We start from the raw sequence: 16,930 nt of genomic DNA on the forward strand, positions 1-16,930 counted from the left end.
CTGAGGGGAGAGGCTGGCGACAAGTGCCAGAGCCCGTGCCCCACAGCCACTTTGAAGTGCGCTCAGATGGTGGGGCGGGCGGGGCACCGGGAAACCCCAGGCCAGCCCTGCCCGGTCCCACCGCAGGGTGGGGGCTGCATCCGCCCCTCTCCTGCCAAGGGCTGGGGGCCCAGCCTGAGATGCAGCCAGGCAGGCGATGCCTGGAGGTCCTTCTCCCTGAACTCGTGTCCTGCCTACAGGAGTCGTCATGAACAACGTCAGTGAAGTAAAAACCAAGGGGCAGGCGGTTCAGGGCAGACACCTGTGCCCTCGTTAAGGAGAACAAGCCCCAGCAAGCAGCCTCCCAGGCCCACGTCACCGTCCAGCCAGGCTGGAGGCCCGCGGCTGGGGACGCGGCGCAGGGGCAGCAGCAGGAGGAGGGCCGTGGGTCAGAGGACCGAGGGCCTCTGCCCTGGAAAGGACGACAGGAGGGTCTCAAGAGAGGCTTGCATGTTTATTCCCGCTCAGGGTGGGCAGGGGTCCTGTGGCTGGCAGTGGCACCTCTGGGCTGGCGGCTCTCACCTCTTGCTGGCTGCAGCGCAAACACATGGGATGACCTCTGGGCCCTGGGCTCCCGCCCAGCAGCCCCTCCCTGCCCGGCCACCCCCCATAGTACCTGGCAGCTTCAGCCACTTGGGCACCTTGCCCAGACCCCTCCTCACTGGCTGGGCCGTCCCAGGGCTGGGCTCAGGGGGGCCCACTGCCCCTTCTTCAGCAGTTGGCTCCAACTCAACGGGCGCAGGGTCAGGGGCTGGTGGCGGGGGTGGGGTTCCAGCAGCCCTGGACATGGACCTGAGAACAAAGGCCGAGGTGCCAGATGGTGGGCACTGTGGCAGCGGGCTCTCCCCACCCTCTGTGGACACTCACCTGGCCACCAGCACGTCAGCTGCAGACGGGGAAATGGTGTGTTCCAGCAGCGTGGGCTCCAGGTAGATGCCTGCAGGAGGCCCAGCCTACCCTCAGGCCACAGAGAATGGGGTGCCCCTGCCTACTGCTGCTCTGCTCTGGGAGGGGGCGTGACCCAGCCTGAAGCCCCCAGGAGAAGGGTATGGGGTATCGGGGCCACAGGTCTCCCTCCCAGACCCGAAGTCCCCTGCTCTGGGGCGTCTGATGAGCTGGGATGTGCGGCCCGGGGCTGGTCAGCAGCGGTGGGCAGAGGGGGGCCCCACCCACCTGTTGGCTCCTCAGGTCCAAAGTGCACAAGGGCAGCAGGGAAGAGGTTTGCCTGCAGGGAGGACAGAGGAGAGCTCAGGGACCAAGTGGGCACCGTGGAGGACGGCAGAGAGGGCCGCACTGCACTTCCATGCTGGCCTCATGGGTGCTGCACCCATAAGGCCCAGGGCTCCGCTGAGGGCTACGGCCCTACCAGGCCCCTCCCACCGTGCAGTCCACTGCCCAGCTTCACCTATTCCTCCTCTGGCACCAACCCCAGTGCAAGCCAGGCCAAGGCATCAGACCATCGAATCCTAGGGCCAGCCCCAAACACCAGCTGAACAGGAAGTTCTCGTGGTGTGTGTGCTCTGGCATTTTTACCTACCTCCCCTTCCTGCCCAGTTCCCGGGGTAAACAGTTGACAGTCTGAAGGTGGGAACTAAGCTTGGAAGGCCCCGCCCTCAGCAGAGACTGCAGGAGGTCAAGAGGTCAGAGGAGATGCAGACTCACACAGAACTGCATGGGTGGGGGCATGGGGCACAGCCCGCCATGCCCCCCACTCCCCTCCCTCACCTGTGCTGCCCAAAGAACAGAGTGCAGGAGTCGGGGGCACTCCATAGGGACTGACATATGAGCCCAGGTGCACTGGAAGCAGCTAGACTGGAGACAGGAGCACCAGGGGAGGGACCCTCAGTGGCCCCGGCACAAGGGGAAGGCGGGGGGGGGGGGGGCTCTGGGAGCCAAGCTGCTTTGGGAGTCCCAGGCTGATCGGTGCCTCCAGGCCTACTGCCTTGACCCAAAAGCCCATAGGTGGGTTCCCTGACTCGGCACTGGTCTCGCTTGATAAGGAAAAGCCAGTGCCAGCCAGCATCAAGCCTGTCCTGCAGGGTGGGTGTTGCACTGGGGTCCCCACACCCCTCCCGGAGGCCTGTCCATGGGGGTGGTGGTGCAAGATTTCTGCTCAGGACTGGCTCCACCTGCGCAGGTGTGGGACAAGGACACATCACGTGGCCCCCGAAACGCCCCCGGAGGCCTCCCAGGTAGGGGGCTGGACTGTGGTGCAGAGTCAGGGCTGTTGCAGAGGATCCCGAAGCCCTCCAGTGTCGTAACCTGCCTCTATTCCCGCCTCTGCACCCGACGAGGACCATGGCTGTAAGCCCCAAAGCTGGCCTGAGCCAGCAGGAAGGCCACCGCCCAAGGCTCTGTGTCCTTAGCCCTGGAGGAAGGGCCACTGCTGCCAGCTGAGCGCATCCTCTCTGCCCAGCTCTGAGCTCCTGGCGTCTGGACGGGGAGTATTAATAAGAGGAAGCTTCAAAGGCCAGGCCTAGGAACGCTGAGATTGCAGTTGAAGCTGAGGGACAGAGAAGGGCCGTGAACACTCTGAAACCCCACTGTGATGCCTGGAATGATAGCCTGGTGCGGGGAGATGGGCTGCAGGGTGGAGGGCAGCCCCAGGGCCCTGGAGGCACTGGAAGCTGGGGGCGTGGGGAGAGAAACACAGGTAGGACAGTGCCTCAACCTTTCTAGGGTAGCGCAGTGAAGCCAGACCCTGACCCGGCCAACCCGCCAGGCACTGGGGCCACCCACCCGGCTGGGCCGTCTGGGAGCTGCAGAGCTTGAAGTCTTGAAGGACCCATTTGGGCCCCTCGAGGCAGCTCCTCTTGAACCTGGCCTCCCTGCCTTTCCTCAGCACCTGCTGGAAGCCCCCTACCTGCCAGCCTGTGTCTCAGGGAATCCCATTGGAAAAGGGGTGAGTGGACGGCACAGAAGACCACCATGACCGCCAGGAGGGAGGGTGTACCCCTCTGCTCAGGCTGACGAGGTCTACATGGATCATGGTGGTCTTCAAGGCCCACTAAGGGTGATGGAGGGGCTCTGGGCGAGGCAGTGGTGGGGGTGGCTGAGACAGGAGCCGAGTGAGCTCCCTGAGGCTTGGGGCAGAACCAGCACTAAGGGGGCTCAGTCCCAGGAAGCAGGTACGACGTGGGGGGTTGGGGACCTTTGTGTCCACGGACTGGGTCCTCTGCATCCTCCCATCCTTGGCCTCACCCTTTTTTGGCCTCTCCCAACGAATAGTCACTCTGACCTGATCCAGTGGCCAAAAAGGGCACTGGGCTGCCATCCCCCACACCCACCCTGAGCTGTCACTTTCTGGGGCGCAGGACCAGCCCCCGGGCAGCCTCCAGGGCAGCCGGCAGCCAGAACGCGGCCCTGCCAGGGACATGAAAGCCAGCAGCTTCCGCGCCCGCGCCTGCTCACCCGCAGGAGGGAGGAAGCCTTCCTTCCCTGAGCCCTGCCAGCTCTCTGATCGCGGGCGGGCAGGGACGCCACTCCGAGCAGAGGCCCCACGGCTCCAGGGCGAGCTGACGGATGAAAGGAGACGGCTGCTGGTAGCGGGGGCAGAGTGTCACCAGGAATCAGGCCACGTGGGCGGGACAGGCAGCACCCCAGGGTTCCTAATTGGAGGGGGGTGCCTGGACGCTGGCCCCTCTCCATCCCAAAGCATCTTCCAAATTCAATGTTTATCAACAGGCTGGCCAGCGAGGGAGAGTGGGGAGGGAGGGAGGGCGGGTGGGGATAGAGGAAGGAGGCCCAGTGCCTCTGGGGCTCCCGGGGGGCTGCAGAAGGGGGCTGAGAAGGGGGAGTGGGGGCAGGGGAAGCACCCTGCTCCCCCCAACCTTGACTCCTTTCCTTGGTGGGCTTCCAGCCTCTCTGCTGCTCTGGCCCCATCCCCCCATGACGGTGGCAGTCCTGAGCAGCAAGCAGACCCCCTTGCCCCAACTAGACCTCTGCAGGGCCTGCTGGCCACTCAACAAAGGCCAGCCTCTGTTACTAATTAAAATATCTGAAGACACTTTAAGAGGAAACCATTAGGCTAGAGGGCTGGGGAGGCCTCAGGCTGCTCTCCTGGGGTGAAGGGACAGGACATTCCTTCTTGCTCTGGACTGCCGCCCAGCAGGGCACCGGATCAACGCTCCTCACCCTGGGAGCTCTAGGGGCCTCCAGCTAGCAGGGAGGGCCCACCACGGCATTCCCAGAGGAGGCCACAGGGCCCAGGGGAAAGGCAGGGGCAGGGCAGCAGGCCTGGCAGCAGCCCCTCCCGTCTGGGCAGCTGGCCACCTGCAGCCGAGGCCTCTGACCCTTGGCCCTTAAGGGGTTCCCCTAAGCAGCCCCACCTGCCAGCCCCTTCTCATCCAGACCCAGGGGCAGTCCTGGCTCAGGACGGTGGCAGCCAGCCAGGCAGGCCCATCCCCACCGGGGCAGGAGGCAGAGGAGGCTGGAAAGCCCCCAAACTGACTTCAGCAGCACCCTGCTCCCTCCTAGTCCACCCTCTAAAAGGCCTTATCATACTCCCGACTGCGGCCTCACGCTCCCTCCTGGGCAGGTGCCCCTCCCGGGCCAGCCTAGCAGCACCCACCAGCCAGCCAGGCAGGCAGGCAGTACCTGAAAGAGGGTCAGCGTGTGGTCGTCCAGGATGGTTTTTGGAGGAGCAATGACTGCGGAAAGATGGTTGTCTGCGCCAGGAAACGCCTCACGCCCCCCATCACCCCCCCCATCCCTTGCCCATGCACCCCCTGCCCCAGGACAGGCCTGAGAGTGAGCATGAGGCCTGGGCCATAGGCCTCAGCTGAGGAATTTCTGAAGTACTCCTCAGCTCACATCCCCCTGTCCATCACTCTACCGCTGCAAAAACCCAGCAAGAAGCTGGGAAGAGGGCCTCGGGCAGACTCACCTGCAAGGGGACACCTGCCCTTCACAGTTCCCTGTGCAGCCCTGCGGCCTGACCCTTCACTACCCAGACGCCCTCCAAAGGAAGCCAGCAGCTCGCCCCTGTGCCCCCAGCCCCTACAGCTCCTGGCCAGGTGGGAAGCAAAGGGCACAGGGGCGCTGAGCAGGGTCAACCTCCCTCCCCAACTTCCCCAGTCCCGGACTCATGCTCAGACACCGGCACAGGACCTGCCTGCCCCATGATGCTGTTTCTGTGGGAAAAGCTGCTTCAAGCCCCAACTGGGAGGTGCCAGGGCTGCTGAGCAGGAGGTCCCAGAAAAGCACTTACACAGGTAGAACGGCAGCTTGGGGTTGCCCAGGTGGCTCCTCACGAAGTCCCGCAAATCCCCCACTGCAGGAGGAAGGGTGGGGTGAGCAGGGATCCCACACTCAGACCCACTCCAGGGCCGGGCCCCCTCTGCAATGGGACGGGAGCCAGGTCCAACCTGTGTGCAGACCCGCTCCCCAAGGTCACCAAGAACCCCACTCAGAACTGGTGGCACTGCTGCCTTCCTTCCAGGTGAGCTGCAGCCCCAGGCCAAAGACCCCGCTACTGGGTGTGGGGGAGACCTGGGTCCACCCTTCTCTGGGTGCCCCTCTGTCCCACCCATGCTCAGAACAGATGGGTGCACGGGGCCACCCAGTCCCACGGGTACTGCCTAGCTGGTCTGCCGAGCCTCCAACGTGAGCCGGTCCCCAGCCCTGCACCCGCTGCCTGCCCCATGGCCCCGAGGGAAGGAGCCTGGAAGAGCTCACAGGGCGCCCCCACCCTCCCGGACGCCCAGACGGGGTTGTTCACCGGTCTCGCTGGGGCGGAAGAAGCCCTGCAGGATGTAGCGGTCAGGAAACAGGACCCTCAAGACCACCTAGGCCAGGACAAGCCAGCTTGTCAACAGGACAGCTGGAGTCCAATCCAGGCGTCCACACCCCTGGGCCCACGATGGCTAGGTCCCCCGGCCACGTCGGGCCAGCACCCCCTCACCTTGGCTGCCCTCTAACGCTCCCGGCCCCATGGGCTGGACACAAGGACCAGTCAAGTACCCACGTGCACTTGTGAAAACACACTGATGTTTTTCATCTTAGAATGGGGCTGCCTGGCTCATTAACGAACCACGGCCGTGTAGGCTTGGGCTGAAGTACAGGAGACCATGGCCAGTGGCTTGTGGGCTGCAGAAGCCGCAGGAGGCCCCAGTGCAGAGCCATGTGCAGACCACCTCCCGCCCAAAGGTACCTTAGGGTAGCGCTGCAGCTTCTCCTTCATCTGAGCCTCTCTGAAGGCCTTGGTCACCAAGGGGGCTTCTTCCAGGCGCTTCCTGGGGTGGGGGGGTGGGGTCGGGGGTGGCAGTGGTGAAGGTCCCAGGTCTCCCCAACCAGAGCAGAGGCCCCACACCAGCTGGACTCTGGGTTTCTCCCTCGTCCCCCTGGACTTCGTGAGCTGCTCCGCAACACAGGGCCAGACGGGACTAGGAGCCCCCTGCCTGGGACCCCTCACCCTCTGAGGTGTTGCCAAGGGAACGGGTGTCTCTGAAGGGGCCGGGTGCACACCCACCGTTCACTCTTGAGCTGGGCCAAACGTCTTCTGACATCATCCACGGTCACTTCGAAGAACTCATCAGGCAGCTCTGCAGGCCAGGCCTGGAGCAGCACCTCCAGGTCAGGGTGGCACACCACGGGGTCTCGGTCCACTGGCTAGGCAGGCAGAGGGCTCAGCTGATGCAGGTCCCGGGAAGGGCCCGGGAAGAGGTCACTTCTCTGCCTTCTGCTCCCGCCTGCCCCCTCCTCCCCGCCCCAGCCTGGCACCGAAATCCCACCTCCTGCCTTCAACACTCAGAGCCGGGCTCAGCAGGCTTCTCCGATCATCCCTTCCTGCGCTCCGGCCCGACCACAGCCCCACCCACTCTAGAGGTCAGACTCACCAACCTGGGGCTGGTCGAGGGCTGAGGCTGCCCAGTGCACCTGCCAGGTGTCCCAGGGCTGCTCCCCCAGCCACACCCGAGGCCTTGACTGCCCAGGCCAGCAGGTCTCTGCCATTCCTGAGTGCACAGCTGTGTCACTCCTCGTAATGAAGGGAGGTGGGTTCTCGCCAGGAAGCCCCACTGATCTCAAGGCACTGTGGCAGGGTGGCCAGGAAGGGCTGGCTGAGGCCCGGGCAGTGGGGTCTGTAGGTGGCTGATCGAGGCCCCTGGGGGCTGCCCCCTCAAAGCCACAACCCTCCTGCCGCCCACAGGCAGTCCACACCAGAGCTTTTTATAACAAGATGCCAGGCTGCCCCCCATAGCCACGGCGCCTGCATTCCAGAAGGGCCGAGCACTCGCCTGGGCTCCCGGGGGAGGGCGAGGGCAGATGTGGATGTGCCTGAGCTGGGCACCGCCGTGTCCACGAGTGCCAGGCCCCCGGCGCTCGAGCACAAAGCCCACAAGCCAACGAGCAAGCTCTGGGACCTCCCTGTCCCAGTCCCGCCCTCCGAGGACCCAGTTCTGGACACATGAGTCACCCCGAGAATCCAGCAATTGGGTGACTTGTGATCCACGGCCTGGAGCTGAGCCTGACCATCAGACAGGCCCCCTGATCCCCGGGGGGGGCACGGCTGGGGAAGCCCGACCCTGAGTGCACGGGGCCACTCTGGCCTCCTTATCCTCCTGGGTACTTCCAGTGCACAGCCCAGGGGTAACCTGGAGGACTGCAGACTGCTAGCACTTCCCACAACCCTCCCACAACTTCCAGAACAGGGACGCAGGTGACACCAGCTGCTGGCTTCATGCTGCTCAGGGGCCACTGACTTTCAGTCAGAAAGTGAGCAGACAAAAATCTCTCTCCCCGCTGGATCTACCTTCAATTCACACCCCTCCTCCCATGCCTCAGCTCTGCTCCAGAAGCCCGTTTGTCTGTCCAAGAGCAGTCAGGAGCCGGGGTCCCACACGGGAACCAGAGCACTGGGAGAGAGCCACCTCGAGATCCCACTCTCTCGTTCTCCTGTACCGCCCTGCGTCTTGGGGACCTCCCTGCTCCTGGGCAGAGGAGCCAGGGTTCTGAGCAGCCTCTGCTGCCCATCAGAGCCCAGGGGCCAGATCACCCAAGTCCCAGAGCTGCCGCCACGACCGGACCCCAGGCGGTCCCTGTCCCATGAGAACAGTGGATATCCATGGCTGGGCTGGTAGGACGGACCACCCTGTCCTACCAAATGACCGAGGGAGAAGCCAGGGGGCTTCAAACACCTCCATGAGGCCTGCCCAGAAGATATTTCCACCGCAAAGAGGAGAGAGACCAGGAAAGGAGGAGTGGGTCTGACCGCTCCACGTGGGAGGAAGCAGGGCAGACACGGCGCCAGCGGAGGCCAAGCCCTGGCCCTGCTCACTTCCAATGCTCTGCCGGCAATCTAGCCCTCATTTGCTGTTCCTTTACCCGCCGCTCCTTAGTCATGGGCAGTTATCATGCACAGCTCCCATCCTAGGTGGATTTATGGAGATGTTTTTGGATGGAGAATAGAGATCTAGGATGAGACACCATTAAGAAAAAAAAAAAAAAAAAAAACGCATACAGTGGCCACTGTCAGAGGGCCTCAGCGCCCTCACCATGGGGACTGGGTTCCTGTGTGCTGGCCGAGGGAGGGACACAGCCCCAGGGTCCAGGATGGGCCTCCAAGATGAACCTCCCAGTTGGTGCCCGAGGATGCTGGTGGGGTGGCAGGCCTAGAACCTTCCCAGCGCACCTGACAGCTGGCCCACCTGACAGCCCGAATCTCCAGGTCTGCTCCTCCAGATCCTACCAGGGAGCCACTCAGAGGACGCGCCTCCACTAAGAACCCAATGTCACCAGGCTTGGGTCATCCTGCCAAAGTCACAGGTTTTCCATCATCAGCTCAAGGTCCAGCTCCTGAACGCTGTCAGTGTCCAGAGCACAGCCCCGGCCCCGTCTCCCGCCGCCCCCACCCCCTAACCCCAGGAAAGCCAGAGGAGCCGGTTCCTCCCCCGGTGGCCCCGACGCTGCGGGCATCTCACTGTCGGCTAGAAGATGGGCAGAATGAGGAGGAGGCAGCCAGAGCCTGGGGTCTGAGCCCATGGGGTGGGGGGGCCTACATGACAGCGCATGACAGATGAGAAAACAGGCACGGGCATGATCCTGAGGGGAGGATCGGCAGGTGTCTGCAGCCTCCAAGGGCGGGGCCACAGGAGACCCGATTCTTCTGGTGGAACGCCCGGCAGGGGTCTCTCATTTCCTGCAAGCAAGCACAAGACCCTAGCAAAGACTCCCCTGTCCCAGCCTCCACCGAGGGTATTAAGACAAGAGAACACCCAGAAGACCAGAAAGGAGGGAGGTGGACGGAGAGAGCAGACGAGTCAGGCTGTCTGCAAACTGGAGGATACTGGCGAGGGGCACAGAGGGCATTTGGGAGGGAAAGGACCCTCCGGAGGTGGGGGAACAGGAGCACCCTCTGCGGGTGATGTTCAGAGGAGGCCCTGGGTGACGGCCTGAGGCTGCAGACACTGGACTGACACCTGGGCCACTCAGCCATGGGGACTTGGGGACCCGCCACCAGCTGTGGACGGCCACCAGTGCCTTCAGGAAGAGCCTCTGTCACACCAGGATGGACCCTTCAAGGGAGACCCGAGGGGAGGAAGGTGTGAGGGCACTGCCTACCCTCAGCCCCATGCCACAGGCAGTGAGATGCCAGGCCTGGAGGGGACCAGGGGACGGGGCTCTGGGCTGAGACGTGGGCCCACGGCTTCCCCCAACAGCCAGTGGACATGCTCCAGTGGCCACCACACGAGTGGCTGAGAACCCACTTGGGCACACAGGGGTCTCCTCATGTCAAAAGCGGCCTCACTGCCTGCTGAGGTTTCATTTTCTTGACAGTAATTTTCCAGGACATGATGACACAGGGAGAAAAAATGTAAAAACTATTTGGAGGTGACCTCAACCCCAGATTTTCCAGCTGCCCTGTGAGGGCTCTTGTTTTCCTCCCGCCCTCCCACCTCCCTCTTACCCAGACTGTCCTCTGACAATGGTTTTTGGTAACAGGGAATGTGAAGCGTTTCCCCTTGAGGCTTGGAGCTGAAATGAAACACTACGCGGGAGGAAGGCGGGCCAAGCCTCCGTCACTCTCAGAGCCGGCCGCCCTCTGGAGGGAGCAACGCGCCAGCACGAGGCCAGGCCTGACCGGCAAGGCTGCACTGAACTCCAGCCCCTCATCCGCTGGGCCTGCCAGCGGCACAGGCGGAGGCCGCGCCTGCCCCAGCCCTGGGCCAACGTCCACACCTGGGCCTGCACGCCTTCCAAGCAGGAAAAATGAGAGCATCTTTAAGAAGAGGAGAAACGCTGGGCTGCGACAGTGACGCAGGCACACTTTGAAACCCGGTGGCTCCACGCCCTGGCGTGGCCCCACCTGTCTGTGCACGCAGTGCATGAACCCCCAAAGGACTGAAATAAGCAAATGTAAGGCATGGGGTGGCTCTCCTCATGCACAGGGGAAGACGCCTGCTCCAGGCCAGCAAACCCAGGGGTGGACGCACACAGCAGACCAAAGGGCCAGGAGAAACCCCGCAGAGGGAGCCCCTTGAGCCCGATCAGGATGGGGGCCTGCAAACGAGGCTGCCTGGCCCTGCGGGCAGCTCTGGGGTTCCAGGGGGTACTCTGGCAGCCGGGGCGCCCTGCCCACCGGTTCTCCATGGCTTCGCAGGTTGGGCATCTGTCTCTCCCCCGAGTCCAGTCATGGTTGAGACACAGCATGACAAGGACAGCTGGAGGGCACCTGCCTGTCACCAGGCTTTAAAAACCGCCTCAAGACTCAGTTGGGGCCTTCAAAGTTGCTGACCCATCTGCCAGCAAACCTCAAAGGGCATCCCAAGTTAAGGCCAAGGCCAGAGCCCCGGGACTGTCCACAAACAGCGGCAGGGCAGGGACAGGCTCACAGCACGCCCTGGGCCCACACACGGGGGGACAGCGGGCTGTGCTCTTGGGGGCATGTCATGGACAGGCACCCCGGGCCAAGAGGAGGAGGGTGGCAGGGCAGCAAGGGGCACTGCTCTCGGTCCACCCCAGGCCCCAGGTCCTGGCCAGGCTCCCCCCAGCCCTGCGTGTTCTAAACCTTCCCGTAAACCGGGGACAGCCAGAGGCGAAGCTGACGCCTGCCCTGAGACATGGGTGCAAGGTGCGGAGTAAGCCCCCGGGGCCACGTCTTCAGGAGATGAGACCATCCCCTGGAGGGTGAGGGGCAGGCAGGGGAGACTGCCGTCAGCCCGCCCTTCCCAGGGGGTTGGGGCCTTTGATCACGAACCCCTGTGCCAGCTGCGTGGGGGGACGCCGGCTGGGAGCACAGCCCAGCAGCACAAAGAGCTGCGGGGCAGCCTCCTGGGCCAGCGGAAGGACTTCAAAGGACAGGCCAGGGGCCGCCGGGCAGCCCCAGCCTCTCTCCGCACTTGGTTCTGACGGCCAGTAAAACTACCTTCTAATAATTAATGTTCTGACATCAAAGGCAGGAGCCGCCCGGGTCTGTAAACCATCCCGGGCCTCAGCCGAGGACCTGCCTGTATTTCATCCTGTCTCTTCTGACTCTTCATTCAAATCCAAAACCACACACAGGCAAAGCATTAATGGGAAACTTGGAAACTCTTTTTGATTACTAAAGTGTACCTTTGAAGTTCCCCCAAAAGTTCTGATTTGTTCCCTTCTCCCCTCCCCCAGGACTCGAGGGGACACAAAGCAGACAGCATGTGGCCAGCCGGGCCTCCGGGTGCACGGCTGTCAGTGTGACAGGAGGCGCAAGGCAGGCGGGCGGGGGACGCTCCACAATCAACCAGCTGCTGGGGCTCCCAGATCAAAGACACGCACTGCTGGCGGCCAGGCGGACCCTCCCCAGGACTCCTCCTTCCTGGGGCCCCTGGGGTCAGCGCTCGGGGATGCACTGGGATCCTGCGCCTGACAGCAACCACCTATCAGGCTGGCACCAGACCAGGCCACTCCCCACACAGCCCTGGGGAGTCAGCAGGCTCCCAAGAGATGCAGAGAGCCACAGTCTTTAGGGTGGGAAAAGGAGACAGCCAGCCCCGGTACTAGTTTTCTGGCCCCCAAACCTAGGGGTCCCCAGAAAGAGCAGGCCCGAAGGGAGTTGGGCCCCCAGCCCTGGCTCACCCCAACCACAAGGCTCTGCTTTCGAAAGCTGATTCTGGGCCCAGGTGACGAGCCTGTGAGACTGGGGGCTTCGTACTAGTGTCTAATGCAGCCCAGACATCAGCGTAGAAGCCAGTGGGGTCCCTGAAGAGCCAGGGCACCACCACCACCTCCCCAGGACGGACATTCACGGGGCTTGAGACTGGCTCAGTTCCCCTCCCTTCCCCCATCCATTCAGCAAGGACACACAAAGCATGGTTCAGGAAGCAGGAGGAAGCCCCCACCACCTGCCCCTCTGCAGGAACTTGGGCTCTGTCCCACCGCTGAGCCTCCACATGGCCCACCCCGCACAGGCACAGGTGCCCCTGTCCCTCTACCCTCCCCTTCAGGTATGTGACCTGAAAGCAAGAGTGAAGAGGGTGCTCTAGAAGAGACAGGATGCAGGCTCCAGCACTAAAATATTAGTTAACAGCAACTCAGAGTGCAGCTAAACACATCACGGAAACTGGACTGACCCCTGGAATGCAAGGATAGCTTCGTGGGGGAAATCCATCCCAAACCTCAGCATGCAAACGAACTAAATGAGAGCGAAGGCGTGGAATCACCTCAATGCGGGAAACGCAGCTCATAAAGCACCACTCTTGGGCTTCCCTGGTGGCGCAGTGGTTGAGAGTCCGCCTGCCGATGCAGGGGACACGGGTTCGTGCCCCGGTCCGGGAAGATCCCACATGCCGCGGGGCGGCTGCGCCCGTGAGCCATGGCCGCTGAGCCTGCGCTGCACAACGGGAGAGGCCACAACAGTCAGAGGCCAGCGTACGGCAAAAAAAAAAAAAAAGCACCACTCTTACTTTTGATAAAGAAAAATTCTCAGAGAATTAGGAATAGAAACTCTTGATTTGATAAAGATTTTTCACAGCCCACAGCATCTTTCACAGATAAACTAAGATTACTCCGTGTGAGATCAAGGTCAAGACAAGGATGCCCACTAAATTTGCTGCTATTCAACAGAGACTCAATCGCTGCAATACGACAAGAAAAAAAAAATGAGAGAAGTAAGGACATCAAGGAAAAAGATAAGCTGACATTATCTGCAGACTCCAATTGAAAATGAGAAACTGCTGGAACCAGTAAAGCAAGTGAGCAAGGCTGCTGGGTATAAAAGCCAGCAGCATCCATGCCCGGGTGGAGCCTCTCCATTCTCACTCCACAAGCTCCTGCTCCAGGCAGGGAATCCTGCAATGGCTCTCCATCGTCTGGAAAGGTGATTTGTACAAAGGAATTCGTTTCAGCAGTGGCATCCTTCTCGTCACTTAAAACCTCAAGTGGACCCTAAGCGTTGGCACATGGAGCCACTCTGGCTGGAATGAAGGGCAGAAGAGAGCAGAGAGCCTGGAGCCCTCACTCAGAAGGTGCAGCTGCGTCTCGAATAACGCCCACATGCACCTGTGCAGCCTCATGGGCTCCACAGGTGACAACGTGCAGCCCAGGCTGGAAACCCAGGCTGGCCCCACCATAAGGTCTCTTTATTTGGAAAGACCCTCTCCAGCCACAAGCCAGAGGCCTAAGCTGGACTCTGGATGAATGCCTGAGCCTCTCCGGGGGCCAACCCCAAGAGGCAGGGGGCCCAGCACAGCGCAGGAGCCCAAAACGTTGGGAAATCTACAACACGCCTTTCCTGAAAACAGTCTGTGAGCGCTGCTGAGGGAGCAGTCACACAGAGGGACACAAAGAAGCCTATGGGGGCTTCCCTGGTGGCGCAGTGGTTGAGAGTCGGCCTGCGGATGCAGGGGACACGGGTTCGTGCCCTGGTCCGGGAAGGTCCCACATGCCGTGGAGCGGCTGGGCCCGTGAGCCACGGCCACTAAGCCTGCACGTCCGGAGCCTGTGCTCCGCAAAGGGAGAGGCCACAACAGTAAGAGGCCTGCGTACCGCAAAAAAAAAAAAAAAAAAAAAAAAAAAAAAAAAAAGAAGCCTATGGAAGCTCTGCCGTACGACTCATGAAAGCCCTACTGGAGAAAGTCCCAGAGGCGCTCCAGGGAGAATGTCCTGCCCTGGTGCCAAGCTTGAGCACCAACCCGACAGGGGCCACGCCTGTCCTCCCTCTTAGGAGCTCCAACACAGCTGCAACTGCCCAGGGACAGGTTGGCCTGACCCACAGACGACCAGAGATGGCCTCCATCAGACAGCGGGGAGGCAGACACTGGCCACACGCCTGACTTCTGCAGAGGTGCCGCCCACCTGGGGGTCCTCCTGCTCAGCGTGATCCAAGATGCAAGGCCCCTTCCACCCCTCATGTCTGTGTGTGGTCAGAGCAGGGGACGGGGGCGGGAATCACTGTGGGGGAGGATGTGAGACTAGGGCACAGCTCAAAGGTGCCCAAAGACAGATTCAACATCGAGAAGACAAAAAGCCTAACACTGCCCTGATGGTAGGTGTCTATTAAGTCGTACCTCAATAGAGCTGATCAGACTAGAAGACAGCGTCACAGAGGCAACCCAGGGCCTGGGCCGTTTCATCACAGCTCCGTGAAGGCTGCATGCCCTCCTCCCAGCTGTGGCTCAGACGGCCGCCAGGAACTTCCAAGAAGTCCCCACCAGAGACATCCGAGGCCCCACCCACAAGCTTGTGAAGAGTGAGCAAACTCACCCTCTTCTGCCTGTTTGGCGCGTGCCCCACACGCCCACTGGCCAGTGGTGGGACGTAGCATGTGAGCTGCAGCACGCCTGGCTCAGGAGTCAATGTGGCGTGGGACGATCAAGGCCAAACCATCTTCCTGTCAAAAGCCAGTCAAACCCACCAGCCCAGGAGAAGGTGGAGGCGCCGCGTCCAAGGCTCTAGGAAGGATGGCTCTCTTGGCTGTGACATGGCCAGCCAGGACACACAGGTTTGTCAAAACCCATCAACTGTACATCTAAAATGGTGCCTCAAGAAAGCTGATTTCAGGCAAAGCAAAACCAAAAAATCGCTTCCCTGGGAAGATGAAACCGCACCCAGTGACCCTGCTGCACCCTGGGCTGAGCAGCCACGAGGTCAGGTGCAGTTAAGAGAAAGGACCCCAGCGCCCAGCTCGCCCCTTACCAGCTCCGGCTCCGGCTGGGGCTCCTGGCCAGGCCTCGACTTCTTTGGCTGGGAGGGGCCTGCAGGGCTGGAGGACTTTGGCAGTTTGGCTGAAGATGACATCAGAGGCCTCACGGACCCGGAGGGGCCCCCCAGTAGCTGTCCCCCACCCGAGAAAGGAACAAAGGGGGCTGGCGTGGGCTCCTTCGAGATCTGCTTTGCCTGAGCGTCCACCGGCTTCGGGCCCAGGCCATCCACGCGGCCAGCCCCCGGGCTCGCTGCCTCATCCTGATGGCTCACATCGCCCTGGCTGAGCTCCGCTGAATTCAGTGGAAACGGAGGGCTGCTGGCTGCCTGGTCGGCCGACAAGGAAGGGGTCGGGCTTCCTGGGCTTCTGCTCCAGGAGACCCCAGGCTCCTGCCTGCCAGTGGAATCATGTCTCTTCATGGAAAACCTGAGTGGGTAGGCCCGGAAAGCAAATGAAACTCCATGCACGGAGCCCCGCGTCTCACAGTGCCAGCATCGTATCTTCTGGTGACTACCAAGCCAAATCCAACCCCTGAAAGCACCCCACAGCCCTTCCCGACCCGCCTCAGCTCACGGGGGAAGAAGCGTGCGTGGGGCCGCTATGCCAGCCCGGCTGAGGGCAGATCCCCCCCACCTGATGCTGCACCCCATGGTGCCCAGCCCCCACAGACTGCAGGCGGGAGAAGCGACTGGCAAGGGTCTGGGCTTCCCCACGTTTCCTGTTTCCTTTCCCTTGAGACCGCAGTTTTCTTCACTAAACCAGACTCAGAGACCCCCCACCTGATGATGGCGCTGCCCCCGGTGAGGCCCAGTGACTGCAGCGTCGTGCTCTGCAAGGCGGCTCTACCGGTCACCTGTGAGGAAGGAACAGGACATCCTGCTGACCCCTCGCTGCCTCCCCCAGCCTGGGCACTGTGTCACCAGCACCATGGGGTCCCGCAGCCAGCCACAGCTCCCAAAAGGCCTGGGTCCAGCCCCCTGCACCCCAATCTACATCCGAGCATTTGTTCGCTGGTCCATGTCTGTCTCCCCAACCCCACCCCATCCGAGGTCTGGGTGGGCAGGGCTCAGGCCGGGGTTAGGCACATCTGGCCAGCTAACCAGCCCTCTGAGGGCTGGAGCTGATCCAGGCCCAGGTGCCTGAGGCCCAGTGGTCTGTCTCCTCCAGGGGAGGACCCATCCCCCAAGGTCCCTCCCGCTCACAGCCCTGGAACCCCTGCCCCACTGAGCCCTGGGTCAGGAACCTCAAACTGGGATAAATAGGTGGGTGTGCCCTGTCTACACCAGGGGCCCCTCGGGGACAGTGGGCACCCCAGGCCAGGAAAGGGCGCTTGGCCAGGGTTGAAACAAAAAGCCCCTGTGAGCCAGGGGACAAGCGCCAAGAGGGTCCCCCGTCACGGGCGGGCGGGCGGGGACAGGCAGGGCCTCAGTGCCAGGCCAAGCCTGCACCACGCCACACTCGGTTTTGAAAAAGATCAAAACTTTGAGCAAAGCAAATATTTATTAAAATGAAACCACTTTTGTGACTCTTGGGCTTTGAGAGAAGCTGAGAAAACAAACAGGGCTCTGAGGGAGGTTTGGGAGCAGCCCGGGCGGCCCGCAGTTGGTTCCAGCGGAGCCGGCGTCCTGCCTTTTTTCCATGAAACACATCATGCTTTCAGGGCCCCAGTCTGCCCATCGCTGCTTTGAAAGGTCTAAAGGAGTGAATTTTCCAGATTGGAAAGTGGGGTGGGCCCATGTGGCGGCTGGGAGGGGGCGACAGGGCGCGGGCCCGGCGGGT

General features: G+C 62.0%; 1 protein-coding gene across 9 annotated transcripts in view; it reads right to left on the bottom strand.

Annotated features, from left to right (window-relative positions):
* Nucleotides 1–474: 474 nt before the first annotated feature.
* The window catches only part of ASPSCR1 (ASPSCR1 tether for SLC2A4, UBX domain containing), a 30,034-nt gene continuing 13,578 nt past the window's right edge, over nucleotides 475–16,930 (bottom strand). For 5 of the 9 annotated variants that reach the window (XM_033847663.2, XM_033847670.2, XM_033847666.2 and 2 more), the window contains 12 exons: nucleotides 15,931–16,004; nucleotides 15,145–15,577; nucleotides 6,509–6,648; nucleotides 6,191–6,272; nucleotides 5,759–5,825; nucleotides 5,249–5,311; nucleotides 4,636–4,688; nucleotides 3,451–3,578; nucleotides 1,213–1,264; nucleotides 907–976; nucleotides 656–831; nucleotides 475–571 (listed from right to left, as the gene is read on the bottom strand). In XM_033847663.2, the coding sequence (XP_033703554.1) occupies nucleotides 698–831; nucleotides 907–976; nucleotides 1,213–1,264; nucleotides 3,451–3,578; nucleotides 4,636–4,688; nucleotides 5,249–5,311; nucleotides 5,759–5,825; nucleotides 6,191–6,272; nucleotides 6,509–6,648; nucleotides 15,145–15,577; nucleotides 15,931–16,004 (1,296 nt within the window). In that variant the 3' untranslated portion in view covers nucleotides 475–571; nucleotides 656–697. Of the gene's footprint in view, nucleotides 572–655; nucleotides 832–906; nucleotides 977–1,212; nucleotides 1,265–3,450; nucleotides 3,579–4,635; nucleotides 4,689–5,248; nucleotides 5,312–5,758; nucleotides 5,826–6,190; nucleotides 6,273–6,508; nucleotides 6,649–15,144; nucleotides 15,578–15,930; nucleotides 16,005–16,930 lie in introns of those variants that run through there. The other 4 variants (XM_033847665.2, XM_033847664.2, XM_033847667.2 and 1 more) reach the window with 4 other exon arrangements.

The sequence above is a fragment of the Tursiops truncatus genome, chromosome 20 (assembly GCF_011762595.2).
Source record: "Tursiops truncatus isolate mTurTru1 chromosome 20, mTurTru1.mat.Y, whole genome shotgun sequence".
NCBI classification, from domain to species: Eukaryota; Metazoa; Chordata; class Mammalia; order Artiodactyla; family Delphinidae; genus Tursiops; species Tursiops truncatus.